Genomic DNA, 17,458 nt, shown 5'->3' with positions numbered 1-17,458 from the left:
TTGCTGGTTTATAGTTTGTACCATACTGTTACAAGTCACAGGCAAAATTATTAATTTTCCTGTTAATCCAACTCCAATGGCTCATGCACAAAACGATGATCTGGGAGACACGGAGCATTCAGACAGCTTTGCCCCAGAATATATAATTGCATGTCTACGATCACCCCTTGCTCGCTTAGCTGACCTTCAGCAGACGCATGACAATCCCCCTGATGTGATTTCCAGTGGCAAACTGGGTTAATGGGACAAATTGTAAGAATTATTTTCTTTCCACAGGGTAGAATTGTATTTGTAGCCCAATGTTTGTGCGTGTATGTGTGTGTGTGTGTGTGTGTGTGTGTATGTCCTAGGCCTATGTAGCCTATTTATTTATGTGGATACAAGGTGTGTGGAATTAACTTGCTGTTTTCTCTTAAATGTTCTATATTTGTTTAAGAAGTCATTTCATAATGTTTTAATTTTTCTCTAACAACAAATTAGCCTGATTCATAACTGTGAAGTTATTCATCTCTTTAAGTTTAGCATGGCTATGTCGTTTTACCTGTTTGTTTTTTTTTAAGGTGAAGTCTGCAGAAAGAATAGTCAAAACAATGATAAAATTAGGATTGCACTAATATCTGAAAGAGTTGTAGGTGGTTGCAGGAGACAGAATGTAGAAAGAGGCTTCTTTGTAGATCACTGATTTTCTCCCTCCAACTGAAAACAGCTCTGTTGAAAAGATTTAACAACCGCTTACTTAGGATGGGGGATGGGGCTGGAGTGGAGTGGGGCACCGCTGGGTCACCAAAGATGTGGGGGCCTCTCTGCTGCAAAACGGGAAAAAAGGAGCGGGGAAAGCAGCCAAAATCCACATCCAGCCAAGCCTAGGAGAAGAGGTTGGGGGCGGGACTAGCGGTAGAGCGTGGCTTATTGGTAGGCACCGGACCGCTCGCTTGATGGATTGAATCAGGGAATGGATCGAATTACACCATTTGCCGTGCATTAGTTTGTTTTTCTCCGAGCCTGCGCCGCACTGCGAGAAGTTCTGAGACTTAAAGGCTTCTTATTTGGATTTGTTATAACACATAAGGGATACAAAAACACTTTCCGATGAGGTAAGTTTTTACACAGACGTGCTTTGCTCATTATCACAGTTAATGTAGAAAAGTGTGGAGATAGAGATTTCCGAATATCCAAGTGGTGGAATCGCAAGATCAGAAGCGCTCTATGCTACAACTGTGCTTTCGAGTAGTGGTTATGCACGAAAATAGTAGCTTATCCTGCTCGCCAAGCTGTTTTTGTGTACAGTACATTTGGGTAGTTTGCACTCGCACTATAAATGGTGTGATATGTTTAATATAAGATAAATGACTGTATCCGTTTGCCATTCTGCTCATTTTCTACTTGGAAGCAAATTATATATCAGTTTATTTTATAGACACAGTGTTTTTGTCCGTAATTTCAAGTTACGGGGGGATGGTCGAATCAGGGGAGGGTGCTGCCTTGGTGCTATTTGATCGGTGTTGAGCTTTGAAGATCAGAAAGCTTCGAGTCGGGCCCAAGGACGGAGTAGCTTGACGAATCTTCGGGAGCGCCTTTTCTCTCGTATCGGAATTATTGCTAAGGTGGATACAGACGAGAATGGAATCATTATGGTACAATGGATGGAGATCATCTTAATTTACCGAATGGATGTTCATAGGCTCTAGGAAATATATTGGGGATATGAAGACCCGCTAGAATCTTTTTGTGATTGTTTGGAAACCAGGTAGGCAATCATTGACTCTTACTACTGATTCGGGGAAGCAAAACGCATTCGTTTTTCGCGAACCCAGTTTGTTTCATATAGACACTTACAACATATTCTCTTGAAAACTCTTGAATTGCTTTTATGTATGAATTTACCACTATCGCGTGTAGTAAGCTTGATTGAAAGTGATGTTAGGCTACTACATTAGTTCCGATTAAACGACCGGTGCTGTTTTGTTCAGGCTAGAGGTGGACAAAAACTTCTACCACAAATAACCATTTGCAATAGTCTTTGGGAAATCATTGTAACCATAGACCAATCATTGTAACAATATAGGCTACTATATGTAGACGTGTATACAAATTTGCGCTTTATTGAAGAAAAACAAAACCTGTGTAGCCTGTTCTTATCAAGGAAAGACGTGGATTCAGCGCACGCATTTAGGCTACGGTGGTTTAAATGGACACCTATTTGCTGGGCAACTGTGTTAACTTTTGTATAACGACTTAATATCGCTGTATAGGCTACTCCATGTAGATTGTATTTAATATTAATACAAATAATACTTCGGACCATACAAACTAAAGGAGAGAAGGAAATACAAGCTACAAAAGTGTCCGAATAGCCGATTGTTTACGCTGCGGTCAACTCCCACTGCTAAGGAATAACTTGCTTATTTGCGAACAGCTGAGTGCGTCTAATACTAATAATGGATACGGGCGTTGTTGGTGGTTATATAGTGTGTTGCGTTCATTAAATTTGACCCCGTAGCCATGCATTAGAGGAGAATCAATTTACCAGCTAATCCATTAACGTTACTGTTTTGTCAGATATGCTGCTCTCGCGTCTTTGTTGGCAAATGCATTGAATGTAACACGAAAGACTTGCCACGGATCAATTGTGAATGCATTTACTTACTGCACAAAAAGCTTGTATGCCAATGTTTCCAGGATAGGTTTCTATGAATGTGTTAAAATCACACTTTGTAGATTAAAACTATAAATTAAATGCCATCGTTGCACGCAATGCAAACAATGCTGAAATGCAAATTAAATTAGATTTCTGAGTGACAGGCATGCAATGTCAGCAGAAACATTAGTTTACATTAGTATAAAGTATAACTACATATAACAATTAGTATAAAGTGAGGTGGGTCTACAGCTTTCTCTAACAATTTACACAAAATTATTTTTTGCATTTTTCTAGTTCGGTGACTTTTTAAATCCAGTCTGTATAAAATATTATTTCCAAAATGAGGTTTGGAATGGCTCCCGACATTTGCATGATTAGACATTTCTGCCTAAATCACCTTTATTAGGGCTGGCCAACTCTCTGGATGTCTGAAAAGTCTGCAACAGATCATCAGGCAACCTGTTCCTGACCACAACAGGATGCTGGTGCTAGTGCAGGATAATCATCCCCAGCCCCCACAATGATCATTGGCCTGTTAACAACACAGCTGGCCACTGCAGCAGCTCCCTTCCACATCGCTGCCCGCACGGTCAGGCTAGAGTAGCTCAAGTTAACCCTCAGAGCAGGGAGGGAGGGCTCCATTGTGTGCTGTTCAGGCTTCCAAGCCCCTGAGCCCCCATTGTTCCATGCCACACCTGCAGCAGAGAGCTCTTTATGGGGGAATTAAAGCCGGGCCACGGCTGAGTCGACCGGGGCCTCTCCCATTTCATCCTTCTCACGAAGGTGAGGTAGGGGTGGGGCTGGGATGGTGTGGATCAGGGCTTCCAGGTTCCTACCCAGTGCACTGCGAAGCAAGTTCAAACTCCTCACATCTAATCCTTTTGGATAAATACTTAAGGACCATACGCTATTGTCATCGAAAGCTGAAAAGCGGCAAATATTTTCACTGTCACTGCTGAGGTCTCGGTCTCATCAGATAACACCGTCCCCCCGAGAGAGCGCTCTGATTGCTTTGTAAAAGCACAGATTTGGATGAAATAGTAATATTGTTCATCCAATTTAACAGCCTCTTCCTAGCAGATGCCTCCGGGAGTGCCAGAGGTTCTTCACAATGCTTCAGAGAGAGGAAGAGAGACAGAGAAGGCTCAAGTGCCCCATTCAGAAGTTATCTGATTTTGTGGTCTTGGACTTTATGGCCGGCATGTAACACAATTGACCACCAAAATGGACCAAAGGCTTGACAACTGTTGTTCCGTCTGGTTAATCCCAGCAATCTCATTGTTGAGGGGGACTGAGGGACACCTGTTTGTATTGTGTGCCAGGTTTTTATTGCCCCAATTTCTCCTGTAAGACCTCGCTGCAGGGCAGATTCTAGCCATGTACTGCTGCAGGCAAACTTTTCTGAAACAATCTAGGAGCCAACAAAAACTGTGAGCCCACGACCCCCATTCCCCCATTCATTTTTTATAAAAAAAATAAATGAAACCCAGCCAACAACATCAGTGGAGAAAGTGCGTGATTGTAGGACATTGAAAAACCCTATAATAACAGGGAGAGTGGAGGGGGGGATGCTAAATGGTAAGACGTTTGCGTGACTAGCGGTCTGCTTGCGTCCTGGAACTTGTCGAGGCTCATACACTGGAGGGCAGGAATAAGAAACCGTACCGAGACATTCAATCGAAAACATGTTGCGCTGGCTGTAGATTGCCCAAGTAATTTTAGATCACTGACCTTTGGTTGTCCTTTTGTTTCTGCTTTGCATTAAGTTCCTGGGCAAAACTGCTTTGCCCTCCCTGGCACTCTAATGCACTGTGGCAAGGAAATACGGCCAAATGACATGTATATTCAGCTCTTTTCCGTTTTCCCATGAATAATGATCAGTGAGCATGGGGTGCTTTAGTTGTCTGGTGGGAATATGATTCACTTCAGTGAAAACACTCATTTCATGTTCTGAGGTTATACAGAATATAGGGAAATTCCTCGGTAGAAAGCAACAAAATGGTTACAGGCTGCCAGAGATGCTGAACAATGAGCTCCATGAAACAGACAGTTTTGCAAAGGACATCACCGTTTACACTGACATCATTGTTTTTTACTGTAGACAGTGAAAACTGCTGACCAGGGCTACTCTCAGATATCATTTGTTAATTAAAACCAGTATAGTATTTCTTTCAGATGCATCGACCCAAGTTAGCATGCTACGTTCCTGACCTTTTGAAATCTGCATACTGTCCAGACATTAGTCTTAATTTCTCAATCAGCTGAACTAATTTGGGTGAAGGCTCATTATCCCTTTCAGTCTGTTCACTAATATAGTTCACATTTTCTGGCTGTTCATTTTTCAAATGGATATATTCACACAGCCTCATGATGGCAAACCCAGTCACAAGGAAGTCACACATCTGTATGGGATGGGCAAGCATTCAACTTTTTACTGCTATCACATGGAAACAAAGCCCCCACATGCTGACGGCCCGTTAAATAGCTACAGGATGGCTAATCAACTCTGCTCTCTTTATTCCAATCAATCGGCAAGCTAGCCATATCGGCAGTTTGTGCGTAGCTTGGCCTTGGAGCAGGTGTGCAGTGGAGGCTAATTGAAAACGTGTCAATACCAGTGTGTGCGTGTGCAGGAGGGAAAGCACTTTGGCGTCCGTGTGCTCCACTCTCTGCTCACCGCACGCTGCCGGTTAATCCATTTCCCTGGCTGTTTGTTGTCTCCCAGCGAATTGTTTATATCCGTTCAGGCTCCATGCACATGAATAATTTGTTTGCCTTATAAATATTTGACTGGACATTGCTCATTAATATGCACATACACAGGGATGTCTGTAACTACTGTCACTCCAGGACACTGGCCAGCCACAGCAGTGGTCCCACTGTCACTTCCAAGCCTGGCCGGTGTGTGGCCAAATAGCATAGAATCAGCCCACACACACACACACACACACACACGCAGGATTAAACATATAGCACTCATGAAATGATACAGAAACCCATGCAAGATTGGTGGGAAAAGAATAAACAATCAAAACAAAGCTGTTGGGTTGCCCTTGTGCCCAACAACAAGGGTATCTGCAATATGCCTCCTGTATTTTAAGCACCCCCGCTGCCCAATAATCTGACCTTCCTGCGAGGAACAGATGCAATAATGGCTCTGAGTCACCACTGACTGTCAGAGTGCTCTGCACAGTGCTTTCAGAGAGGACAGGATGTGTTTCATGCTAGAGCAATGCTAAGATAACAGTGGGCCCCACGGTTTTAACATGCCCAGCACAATGTGCCGTCCCTTAATCCTGTTGCTTCTGTGTTTTCCAGGTAACATTACAGTTTTTGCCAAACAGGAAGTGTCCACTTTCTGTGTCAATCATGGGCAGCAGACCTTTGTTTCCCCTTATCTTTGTCCTGATGGCATCACGTCTTGAGGCTGTCAGTTTTCCTGAGGATAATGTTCCCATAGAAGTGGTGGACTACCACTGTGAGTATCAATTATTAACTGGTCACCCATAGTGGTTTCCTTATTGTTGGAGGCTTTCTGTTATGACCTTTGGTAGCCTTCCGCTTGTAAGCATTTTTACTTGAGATAGCACCTGCATTGACATACCCAGTAGTCAGCGACTGACTCTTAGTGCAACTTAAATTCATACGTTGAGTCAGCGTGAAGTCATATATGATATTATGTTATTTTCCAAGAGTGCTGTGGCAAAAGAAAAAAAATCAGCAGACACAGCATCGTGTATTTATGTTCTAGCTTGTAGCTCTAGTTTTCATTACATTACCAGGGGATTTCTTCAAAGCCATTATACATGGCATATATACAGCCAATCAATACTTGCTATTGATTGTGTGGCCCAGTAATCCCAAATAATGCTGCATCTTATTCCTTGCTCAGATTCACGGCAGTATCCTGTGTTCAGGGGCCGCCCTTCAGGCAATGAATCTCAACACAGACTAGACTTTCAACTGATGACAAAAATCCAAGACACCCTCTTCATCGCTGGCAGGTATGTCTTTTTGAAGGGGAAAGAAGTCCTTGACAATGCTGGCTCTGGTCATGCCCAGACTGTAATGTACACTGGAAGCATCGATCGGTCTGACTGAAGTATGTCACCCAGTGGGTCACACCTTCATTTCTCCTGGCAACCTTTTGGTGCTCATGTTTCCTTTTTCCTTTTTCCCCTAAAGAGACCAGGTCTATTTGGTCAGCCTGCGAGAATCCTACAGGAATGAAATCATTCCTTACAGAGTAAGTTGTGTTACTGCATTAAGTATTATTACTCATAAATTCACTTATAGCTGTCAAGCTAAACAGTCGTGTCTGTGTGTTTAAACAAACTCATAAACCACAACTTTAAGAGCTCATAAATGCGAGACTGGAAATACTGAAGAGTGTGTTAATACTTCCCCCATCATCATTAAAATAACAGAAATTAACATGGAGATCGGGCCAAGCGGACAGGGAGACGTGTGCCTTGAAAGGGAAGCACAGAGTAAGTGTCTCAATGGCTCATTTCCTCTTTGCCTTATGAATCTGAAAAGGGTTTCAGTACTTGCCTGTACCACTGGGTAATATGTTCTCCATCATTTTTGCCCCTTAGGATGAATGTCACAATTTCATCAAAGTGCTTGTCCCCAGAAACGATGATCTGGTCTTCATTTGCGGCACAAATGGCTTCAACCCAATGTGCCGATATTACAGGGTAAGTAATGACAGAGGTTGCCCTGTTTTCAGCAGACTTATAGTCACACATGTAACAATGTCACCCTCCGTGGAGGCATTTTTGTCCCAGCTCCCCATTTGTGATTTGGTTTATGCCTGTGCGGGTTTGACTGCACACAGCTAAACGGTGATTGTGCCAGGCAAACAAACTGTCTGGCACAAACATGATTGTAAACATCTCTGTAGTTTAATGCAAGGCTGAGATAAGACACAGCTGTTTACACATCCTCTGTTCCCAGCTGGATAACCTGGAATTTGATGGGGAAGAAATCAGCGGTTTGGCCCGATGCCCATTTGATGCCAAGCAGACCAACGTTGCCCTCTTTGCCGGTATGAAAGACCCCTCTAAATAATAAGGCAGGATGATGAATGGCTCTTTCAAGTGTTGTGGGGGGCTTCAGGCTGAAAATTAAAGGGAGCCGTGAGCGCCAAGCCCCATCCACAGACATTAATCATCATTTTTTTCTTTGGCCCCAATGAGTGGTGTACTAACAGTATCCATGGCAACGGAGGCCCTGGAGCCGGCAGTGAACAAGAACACAACCTGTTTTTTAATAAATGAATTGTTTGGTGTCTGTCAGGAGTCTCAGACCAAGTAAAGAAATCATGACCCTTACACGTGTCCTTTCAGATGGGAAGTTGTACTCGGCCACAGTGGCAGACTTCCTGGCGAGTGACGCTGTTATTTACCGAAGCATGGGGGATGGTTCTGCCCTAAGGACCATAAAATATGACTCCAAGTGGCTGAAAGGTAAGCATGCTGTTTTACTGCCTGAATAACCTGCACTTAGTTATTCATTTGGAGCCAGCAGTGGAGAATTACCATGGCTATGTGTGCTTCCTTTTCTCGCCATTTCCATAGTCTTCATGTAGTTTCTGTAAATTGAGAACAGACCGAGAAATTGTAAGAGTGAATAGTCACTATGTACACATACTACTGACATACTACAGACACAGGGTACTTCATGATTTATCCTGACATGAGTGGCTTTGTAGTTTCACCTATATTGTCACTCCAGAGCCAGCCCCTATACGCTGCACTAACCTGCATTTACTCTAACTGGGGCTTTGTCCCCTCAGAATAAAGATGTCTAGCTTGTGTACTGCACAGCATCCTGTCAAACAATCTAGGTCAACTCTGAGACACTTTCAGCTTACTTAAAATGCTGTATCAAAAATTTAGTGAAGGTCATTGACAATATGAAAACCTCTTTTCCAGAGCCACATTTCCTGCATGCAGTGGAATACGGGCATTATGTATACTTCTTCTACAGAGAAATAGCAGCAGAGCACAACAACCTGGGAAAGGTAGGACAACCAAAACGGCATACCTTATGAGATTCCAATACCCTTTGATTTATTTCATACAATATGTGTGAATATATTGCCACGCATGCATGCCCACACTGAAGACTTCTTGGCCCTTGAGGTAATAGATGGTTTCCCCCAGGTATTAAAAAACACTCTACCCCCTGGAGCTTGGGTTAAATTTACCAATACATCACAAGTGTGTCGCTAGTCAGGTTTAAAGCGCTTTCGCTTCACCACAGGTTAATAAATATTTCACTTGCACTAATGCGAGGGATGACACCTGTGCTGTGGTGGAGATTTGCCCTGGTAAATTATTAAACCTGCAACACTTGACTAATTTCAAGCCTAAAGCCCATAAGTCAAGCCTGTCCTCGCTTAGTAAGCAAACGCTATACTGCATATGTATGCTTCAAGTTCTCCAAACGGGAAGAATCCTCTGTTGAAAGAGGACGCCGAAATGGTGCTTGTTTGCTGCCTCAGGGTAAAAGAAGCCTTCTTGCCGTGTTGGGGAATGTGGCAGCATGTGGAGATGTATTATTCAGGCCTTGGAAGTGTTTTCCCGCTGCTGATTCTGGACCCTCTCGGCCGTGTGCTGTCTTTGCAGGCTGTGTATTCCCGTGTGGCGCGCATATGCAAGAACGACATTGGCGGCTCCCAAAGAGTTCTCGAGAAGCACTGGACCTCGTTTGTGAAGGCACGCCTGAATTGCTCTGTCCCTGGGGAGTCCTTTTTCTATTTTGATGTCCTTCAGTCCATCACGGACATCATTGACATCAACGGGGTCCCCTCAGTGGTCGGAGTGTTCACCACACAGCTGAACAGGTGGGGAGTTTGTCTCCAACTTCTTTCATTGCTTACAATCTGAATCACTTCACCGAGCTGGTAAACTCTAAACACATTTTATGGTGTGTTTTGTCCTCATTAACAGCATACCAGGCTCTGCAGTCTGTGCTTTCTCAATGGCAGACATCGAGAAGGTGTTTAGGGGAAGATTTAAAGAGCAAAAAACACCAGACTCAGTTTGGACACCTTTCCCTGAAGAAAGACTGCCCAAGCCAAGGTGAGGGTCTGCAATGCAATGAGTATTTCCTATAGGATGAAAATAGGCCCCTATGGTTAATAACACATTTTGCATTGTCTGCCTCTCATCATTCAGACCTGGCTGTTGTGCGGGGCACAGTCCAGCAGAGTCCTTCAAATCCTCCATGGAGTTTCCAGATGAGACTCTGCAGTTCATCAAGTCCCACCCTCTCATGGATGCAGCAGTGCCTTCCATTGGAGATGAGCCATGGTTCACTAAAACACGAGTGAGGTAAGTTGCCTCACCCTCTTTCATTTCCCAGAACACAGGGTTAAGCACCTTGGCCAGAGATTTACGTTTTTCCCCCCATTCATCTGCAGGTACCGACTGACAGCTCTAGCAGTTGACAGTACAGCAGGACCCAACAAGAACTACACAGTGGTTTTCATTGGCTCAGAGGCTGGAATCATCCTCAAAGTGCTTGCCAAGTCATCTCCTTTCTCCCTAAATGACAGTGTGCTGCTGGAGGAAATTGATGTCTTCAACCGGGCAAAGTATGTGGGCGGCTTCTTCACACCTTTCTTCTCCTTTGTTTAGTTATCCTCTTCGAAATTTACCAAGTTATTCTAGACAACGGCCCTCCTTTTACTAAATGCTATTACTTGTTTAAACCTTGGCCGGTAACGTCACTGCTGGGTGTGTAAGATTTAAGCCAAAGGGAGGACACACCTGGCTGAATTGATCGAGTGGACTGGGATTAATGGTGGGATCCTCCCTTCCCTACCTGTCTCACTCTCTTCCCACGTTCACTCCAGGTGCCTATCAACCAACGAGGACGACCGGCGCATTCTGTCATTCCACTTGGATAAGGACACACACACTCTTTACGTGGCTTTCTCCAGCTGTGTGGTCCGCATCCCCCTCAGCCGCTGTGAGCGGCACAGCTCCTGCCAAAAGTGAGTCTGACGCACCTGCGCGTGACTACTTGCTAAGAACACCTGTTTGGCAGTTACATTGGCAGCAGCCATCTTTATTTTACATAATGAATGGATTTGTCACAGATATGCCATGGTGATGTGTCTGCACCGTTTAGTTAATAAAGCTTTCCTGTGATTTAGGTCGTGCATTGCATCACGGGATCCATACTGTGGGTGGATGCCACATGGTTCCTGTGAGAAGCTCTCCCCAGGTGTCCTGTAAGTAGCTGTGCTCGCTGTGCAAATGCCTGAGAAACAAATGGCCAAATGAGTGTGCATTCCTCTCATATCTCCCCCCTGTGTCCACATCTACAGCACGGGCTATGAACAAGATGTGGAATCTGGCAACACAACGCGACTTGGTGACTGTCATGGTGAGACTCCAGCGGCCATCCATACCCATGCCCAGAAACACCATTAGCTTGCAAACGTCACAGTAGTAACTTCTCACAACATTCCTCTGCAAAACCTTAATACAAACATCTAACAGCCACATTGTACTAATGGCCCATGTAATGCATAAGCATAGCAGGCAGCGGTGGTACAAGAGACAACAAGCTGAACTTTTGGAACACAACGGTTGCCTGAAACAGGGACCTTTTTTCTCAGTGGATGCGACTGAGAAGATAATGAAGCTAACGACTTATTTGCCCTTTTGGTTATTTGATTAAACTGAAACACTGGGCCTTTTTTATTTTTGTGTTCTATAATTTTGGATTATTTTTATGCTGATTTCCTGTTCCTTTAATTCCTTTAGAATTTTTGGCTACTACATCTGCGCCAGATTACAAATCATATGGCAACCCAACCTCTGGTTAGTTTTAATTTCCTTTACTCAATTGATTTCTTCCCCCTCCTGCGTTCAGCACACTTCAACCCCACTCTCCTTCTCTGCTGCTGGCCTCAGCCCTCTAACATGCTCCCCATCCCTCATCAACTCGTCATCACAGCCACCCCAAGGCACTCCGAGTACGACTTATTTCTCTTCACCTCTGAAACCTTTTATCACACCTCTTGTTTTTCATCTCATGCATGGATGCCATCCACCTGGACTATGCCCTCTTCACCCCATGAACTCCCCACTCTCCTTTCCACTTTCAAAAGAGAACTCCGATCCTTCTCCCCTTCAAACTGTATTATGTCTGTCAAATGAATGTTACTCATTTTAATTGGCGTCATAAAACAGCTAACTGTTTACTATTCGGACCATTTCTCAGGACGAATACAACAATGCCACTTTGTATTTGTTGCGTTTAACAATTGAAGCTGATCAAAATATATCCATGTAAAAAAGCTTTCAAAATGCATACATTATTTTAAAAAATTCTGTTAACTAACCAGTGTCCATGCACCATACCTACTAACAAGGTTGTTAACAGTATGCTTTGCCCACTGTCTGACCCCGTTTGTTAACAATTTGTTTACCACAGACATGGAGTTGTCATCACCGTCAGTCACGCCAGTGGCCTCTGGCCCCATAGACTCACCCAAAATCATTGCCACACAGAAACCTGAACTCTTTGGTTCAAGGAAATTTGTGCTCCAGGACGACCCGGCCACCCATTCTTTTGACTCATTCCCAGGTGTCCCGGAGGGTAAGGCCTTAACAGGGAGAGCTCTGCTCTGCTGAATGGAGTCCTGACTAATAGCTGCCATTATCGAGCCCCACTGAGGGCCAGCATCCCTGAGAGCACGCTATTCTACCCCCACTGAGCAGCACAACACACACCATAATAGCAAGTCACAGAGCATTTGCGAAGTGAAGGGTCCCATTCAAAATAAATGCATGTGTGCCACAGAGATTTTATTTGAAGCCAGAGAACATGCCATCCCTCTCCACACACCACATACAATTGTTAGCACTAGGATAAGCAGCTATACAGGACTTCCATCAGCTTACATGGCAGTTTTTCTTTGTTCTTCAATTTCATTGTTTGTTTGTCTATGATTTATGTATCCTCACGCTATTTGATTGTTTTATGGGTGTCTTTTCTCCATGTACAAATATTCTTTGATGTGTTTTATGTCATTGGAATTTTCCTGATGGGATTCTCCTTTCCTGGCTTCCTTTCAATTACATTTTCTCTACACTCTCTATGCCTTTTTTCTATCACTGTCATGACACTATTAACCATGGGAAATAAGGACACCTTCACAGGTCTTGACATTAACACACACTGCTCAAGCAGTTATTGCACCTATGATGACTAACTCCTTCGAATGTCTGTGGTAACTAACAAATCCTAAACTTTGAAACACCAACCAGGAGGTGTTGACCACCCTTTTCTCTCTTTATGCACAATGGCTAATCATTATTTTTCCTTTTTCTGGTAAAGGGAAGACTAGCTTTTCCATTAACCAGGGAAACACTACAAACTTTCTCTATTAAAATGCATGTCATTTAAAACAAAACGTAGAATCAAAAAATGAAGCATTAATCAAGGTACAGTATGTAAGCAACTTCAATATATCTGCTTGAAAATAACAATTTCTCCTCTGGTAAAGACAACTAATGCTTCTTTTTGTCTATATATATTATATATATATATATATATATATATTGTCTATAAAAGAATACGACGCAAAATGTGCCTTGTGTAACATTCTTTCTCAATTTGTAAAACTTTTCTGAATGAAAACTGACTAATACCGTTGGGGGAGGGAAAGGTGGAGAATTCATGCATTTCCAATGTGAAACCAAGTGAGACTGAGAACCAGAGGGTTTACAGCAAATGATTTCCTGCATCTTACATCAAGTACTGTGTGTTGCAGGTGTGTGGGAGGTGCAGTCAGGAGAGTCCAACCAGATGGTCCACATGAACATCCTCATCACCTGTGTGTTCGCTGCTTTCCTGCTGGGCGCCTTCATAGCTGGAATGGTGGTCTACTGCTACCGCGATGCTTTCCTACGCAAGCCAAGGAAGATCCAGAAGGATGCAGAGTCGGCCCAGTCCTGCACAGACTCCACCGGCAGCTTTGCCAAGCTCAACGGTTTGTTCGATAGCCCAGTTAAGGAGTATCAGCCCAACATCGACTCCCCGAAGCTTTACACCAACCTCCTGAGCAATGGGAAGGACATGCCTCCCGGTGAAGACACAAAGACAATGATACTAAGCAGCCAGCCCCCAGAGCTGGCAGCCCTCCCAACACCGGAGTCTACTCCAGTCCTTCAGCAAAAGAGCATGCAGCCTTTAAAGAACCAGTGGGAGAGGGCCCAGGGCAAGGTCAACGGATCCCACAAGGAGCACTTTCCCTCGAGCCCTCCACCACACACCACTGTTGTTGGAAATGTTCATATTCCTAGTGCTGTTGTTCTCCCCAATGCCACTCATGACCAGCGGTCTGCTTACAGCACTGCTGAGATGCCCCGTTCTGAAAGGAAAGTCCAAAACACTGAACAGTCTGGCTCTAAATCAAGTAGAAAAGACCATCGGCGCTCTGTGGATGCCAGGAATACCTTAAACGACCTTCTGAAGCACCTGAATGACGGCAATGGTGTTCCAAAAGCTATTCTTGCAGACATGCCACAGAAGTCTAGGCAGCACTTGATGCTGGACCCCATGGTCAGCATGACGGAAATACCGCCAAAAGTCCCTAGCCGGGAGGCCTCCTTGTACTCTCCTTCCTCCTCCCTCCCCAGGAACAGCCCAACTAAAAGGGTGGATGTCCCCACCACCCCCACCACACCCACAGGGCCCATGAGCACTCTGGAGAGGCAGCGAGCGTACCACCGGAGCTCCTCACAGAGGCACTCCATTTCATCCATGCCTAAAAACATGAACTCTCCCAATGGGGTGTCTGTGTCACGGCAGCCCAGCATGAACAGGGGAGGGCATATGCCTCCCACTCCTCCGTCGAGGATGGACTCGCACGGGATGCCCATGGGCATGCATCCGCAGCCCTCAGTGTCCCGACAGAGCAGCTACAGTGGGCATGGCTCACTGCCGCGCATGGGTATAAAGAGGACACCTTCAATAAAACCTGACGTGCCCCCCAAACCCAACGGCTTTGTGCCACAGACTACACAAATGAGGGTGGTAAACAAGTACAGTTACTAGCCGAGCGACACTGAGTTCCATTTCACTCTGCTGACTGAAATGTGGGGTGAGAGGGCAGGCCTCTGCAGGTGTGTCCTAGCATTGGTGGAGTTTCCCAGTGAGTGTGTCAGCGCACTCTGGAAAAAGGGAACTCGCAAGTGGCCAAAGAAGCTACTCTGGGTATGTCCACCAGTTGTCATTTCTGTTTTCACACCATTCACAACTCAAGTGACAGGTGGCAGCCTGTTGGGAGAGCCTTCCCATTCAAGACCTTGACAAGAGGCAAGGCCAAGTATTCAGTGGCACTCCTGCGTCTGAGGCCAGGGCCAGTGCGCGGCACACGGCACCCTGGTGGTTCCGCTTGTGCAGCCGGGCTGTCCTGGTAGCTTGAAGTTTTGACACACGGGAATACTTGAAGAATGGGTTTCATTTATTCATTGCCACCATGCACTGTCTTCCCATTAAATGTGAACTTCACAAAAGTAAGAGACAAAAAGGTTTATGGTTGGAGAAAGATCAAACTGAACAAAGGATACATGTGGAATAAAAGACACAGAGGGGGAGTACACTAAGTGCTAGCGTTCAGTAGTGCAGAGTAGGTACTGCCTTTGGGCTATCCAGTGTGCACCGACTTCACAGACAAAGGGATGCACTTAAACTGTAAACAGGACCAACTAATTCATGTCATACAACTGAATCCCATTTCAAGGTACATTAATATGTGTTGTGTGGATGTAGAATTGCCGACATTAATCAAGAGTTTCTGTGTGTGTGATGTCCAGGGTGCCTACTTGGATAGCTGATGTTTTTAACTCACTGGGAAAATTACTTAACACTTTGCTGCTATCAGTTGAAATGATAATGATCATTGTTGTGTATTTTGGACTCCATGCTCGTTGAAATCATCCGGCTCTGGTTGTCTTGTCTTGTGTGCATTTTGGTTTTCTTAGCTGTGTGGAAATACAGTGTGGTAGCACCGGCAAAATGCCTAGCTGATTGCCAATAGTGCACCATCATCGAGGGCTTAGCAAGACAAAGATTAGTGAGGGGGTAGGTTTACAGAGCAATTGGGAAATGCTTCATTTATCTTTTCAAACAAAACCAGCATCATTGCCTAACATGTAAAACATTTAACATGTTTAAATCAGGCAATGCTAGTGATTTTGTTTGTTAAGATTTTTTGCAGCATTCTTGCAAAAGCTGTTTGTGAATTTTGCCTCGAAGTCTTGACACTGGGCACTGAATGAACATCAGGAAGTTTTAATGAGTCAGTTATTACAGCTATTTTACCTTAAACAATTATTTTTATTTACCTCCAAAGTATTTAACAATTCCTCATTGGTATTACTGACATTTAATTATACATGCTAATTACACAAATTAGTAATACACAGTGAATACAGTAATAGTTATGATGTAAATCCTTCAACAATATGACGTGTTTCTGACACATCCCATTCCAAAAATGAAATGGTATTTGCCCGTGTGGTGTGCTTGAGCTTATATACTTTGTCACCTCAAAAGCTCCACAAACTTGTTCAGCACCAATTTGAATGCCAAAATGCATGTCTGTCACTAGTGTCTGTCTCTTCGTGTTCTTGGGAACCAACACATAACTGCATTGATGTTGCTGCAAAGCGAACAGGCCAATGCTGCTCTCAGTCTAACAACTAGTAAATATTCAGTAGTTTTATCATTTTAATGAATATTGTACAATCATTGCAACATATACCAATGTGTCCTGCGCTGTCATGCCGGTAATGACAATGTTGTAAATAGATATAAATATATTAATATTTTTTGGCAAGTTTACCTAAATCTGTGCATTGTGTGCCTTATTCAAATAGTAATTCTTAGACATGCTAAATTGGTTCAAAAGATATCATAGTCTTTCTTCAGTCTGCTAAATTTGATTGGCAAAAATGTGTGTTCTGTGAAACTACTTCAACTGCAGTTATTGGGAAATAAGAGTCAATTTAGTGACAAACATTCCATTTCAGGATGTAAAATCAGGATAATCTGATAATCTCATAATAGTCTTTGGGAGGGTGCTAATTTGAAACACTGAGGTTCCACACATGGTGAATGTATTATGACAGTGGGATGTACACCAACATACTGTTATCTGAGAATTTCCATTTGAATTCTTTAAATAAGAAAAAAATACCACAAATTGTGTATGATGCATAATTGAACTTTCATGGACAAGAAAGGAATGATTCTCAGTGTTTTTCTTTTTTGATTTGTTTTGTTTTACTTTATACAACCAAGTCATTTCAATATCTTGCATTTCAGTATATTGAGAATGAGGTGTCAACAGCCTGTATGAGCCCAAAGTTACATTTTGTTTACAAGCAATGATTGTATTTGAATAATTGCCTGTTTGTTCAGTTGGATGTCATCATCTGCTAATATTACGTTTTTGTACTGACTGAGAGCTGCACATGATCTCCATCCTCGACAGTGTCATGATAAGCTGCCTTGTATATTGCAATATGAATCAGAGTTTTTCTGTTGCAATCTGAATCTAAGCCTTTATTTCAGTCTGTGTGCAAATAAACCAGATGGTTGGAATTTTCATTTTTCAATACTGTGTGATCTGGGCAGTTGGAATACAGTTGTACGTTTTACAGAGTATTTTAACGTGTAGATATATTGTAAAGTTGTACTGTGAATGTGTACATAATTAAGTTCTTTGTTTTAAGGATATTTTTTTTTTTTTTTTTTACGGCATGTATAGTTGAAATAAAA

The 17,458-nt window shown here is 43.5% G+C and overlaps 1 protein-coding gene across 4 annotated transcripts; it reads left to right on the top strand.

Moving 5' to 3' along the window:
• Positions 1 to 954: 954 nt before the first annotated feature.
• Positions 955 to 17,285, top strand: sema6dl (sema domain, transmembrane domain (TM), and cytoplasmic domain, (semaphorin) 6D, like). 4 transcript variants are annotated; one of them, XM_048262815.1, is made up of 19 exons: positions 955 to 1,094; positions 5,960 to 6,119; positions 6,534 to 6,645; positions 6,827 to 6,887; positions 7,069 to 7,131; positions 7,240 to 7,341; positions 7,601 to 7,691; positions 7,993 to 8,112; positions 8,581 to 8,669; positions 9,277 to 9,494; positions 9,601 to 9,732; positions 9,829 to 9,984; positions 10,074 to 10,247; positions 10,509 to 10,649; positions 10,812 to 10,889; positions 10,986 to 11,044; positions 11,428 to 11,484; positions 12,101 to 12,265; positions 13,443 to 17,285. In XM_048262815.1, exons 2-19 carry the CDS (start codon positions 6,011 to 6,013, stop codon positions 14,726 to 14,728), a joined length of 3,213 nt encoding a protein of 1,070 aa, XP_048118772.1. In that variant the 5' UTR covers positions 955 to 1,094; positions 5,960 to 6,010; the 3' UTR covers positions 14,729 to 17,285. The 4 variants fall into 4 exon arrangements, with proteins under 4 accessions (XP_048118772.1, XP_048118773.1, XP_048118774.1 ...); XM_048262816.1 differs by lacking the exon at positions 11,428 to 11,484; XM_048262817.1 differs by lacking the exon at positions 12,101 to 12,265.
• The last annotated feature ends 173 nt before the right edge of the window (positions 17,286 to 17,458 follow it).

This window comes from Alosa alosa, chromosome 14 (assembly GCF_017589495.1).
Source record: "Alosa alosa isolate M-15738 ecotype Scorff River chromosome 14, AALO_Geno_1.1, whole genome shotgun sequence".
Classification (NCBI taxonomy): Eukaryota; Metazoa; Chordata; class Actinopteri; order Clupeiformes; family Clupeidae; genus Alosa; species Alosa alosa.
The sequence above is the reverse complement of the archived record's forward strand: the minus strand, read 5'-3'. Positions and strand labels throughout refer to the sequence as shown.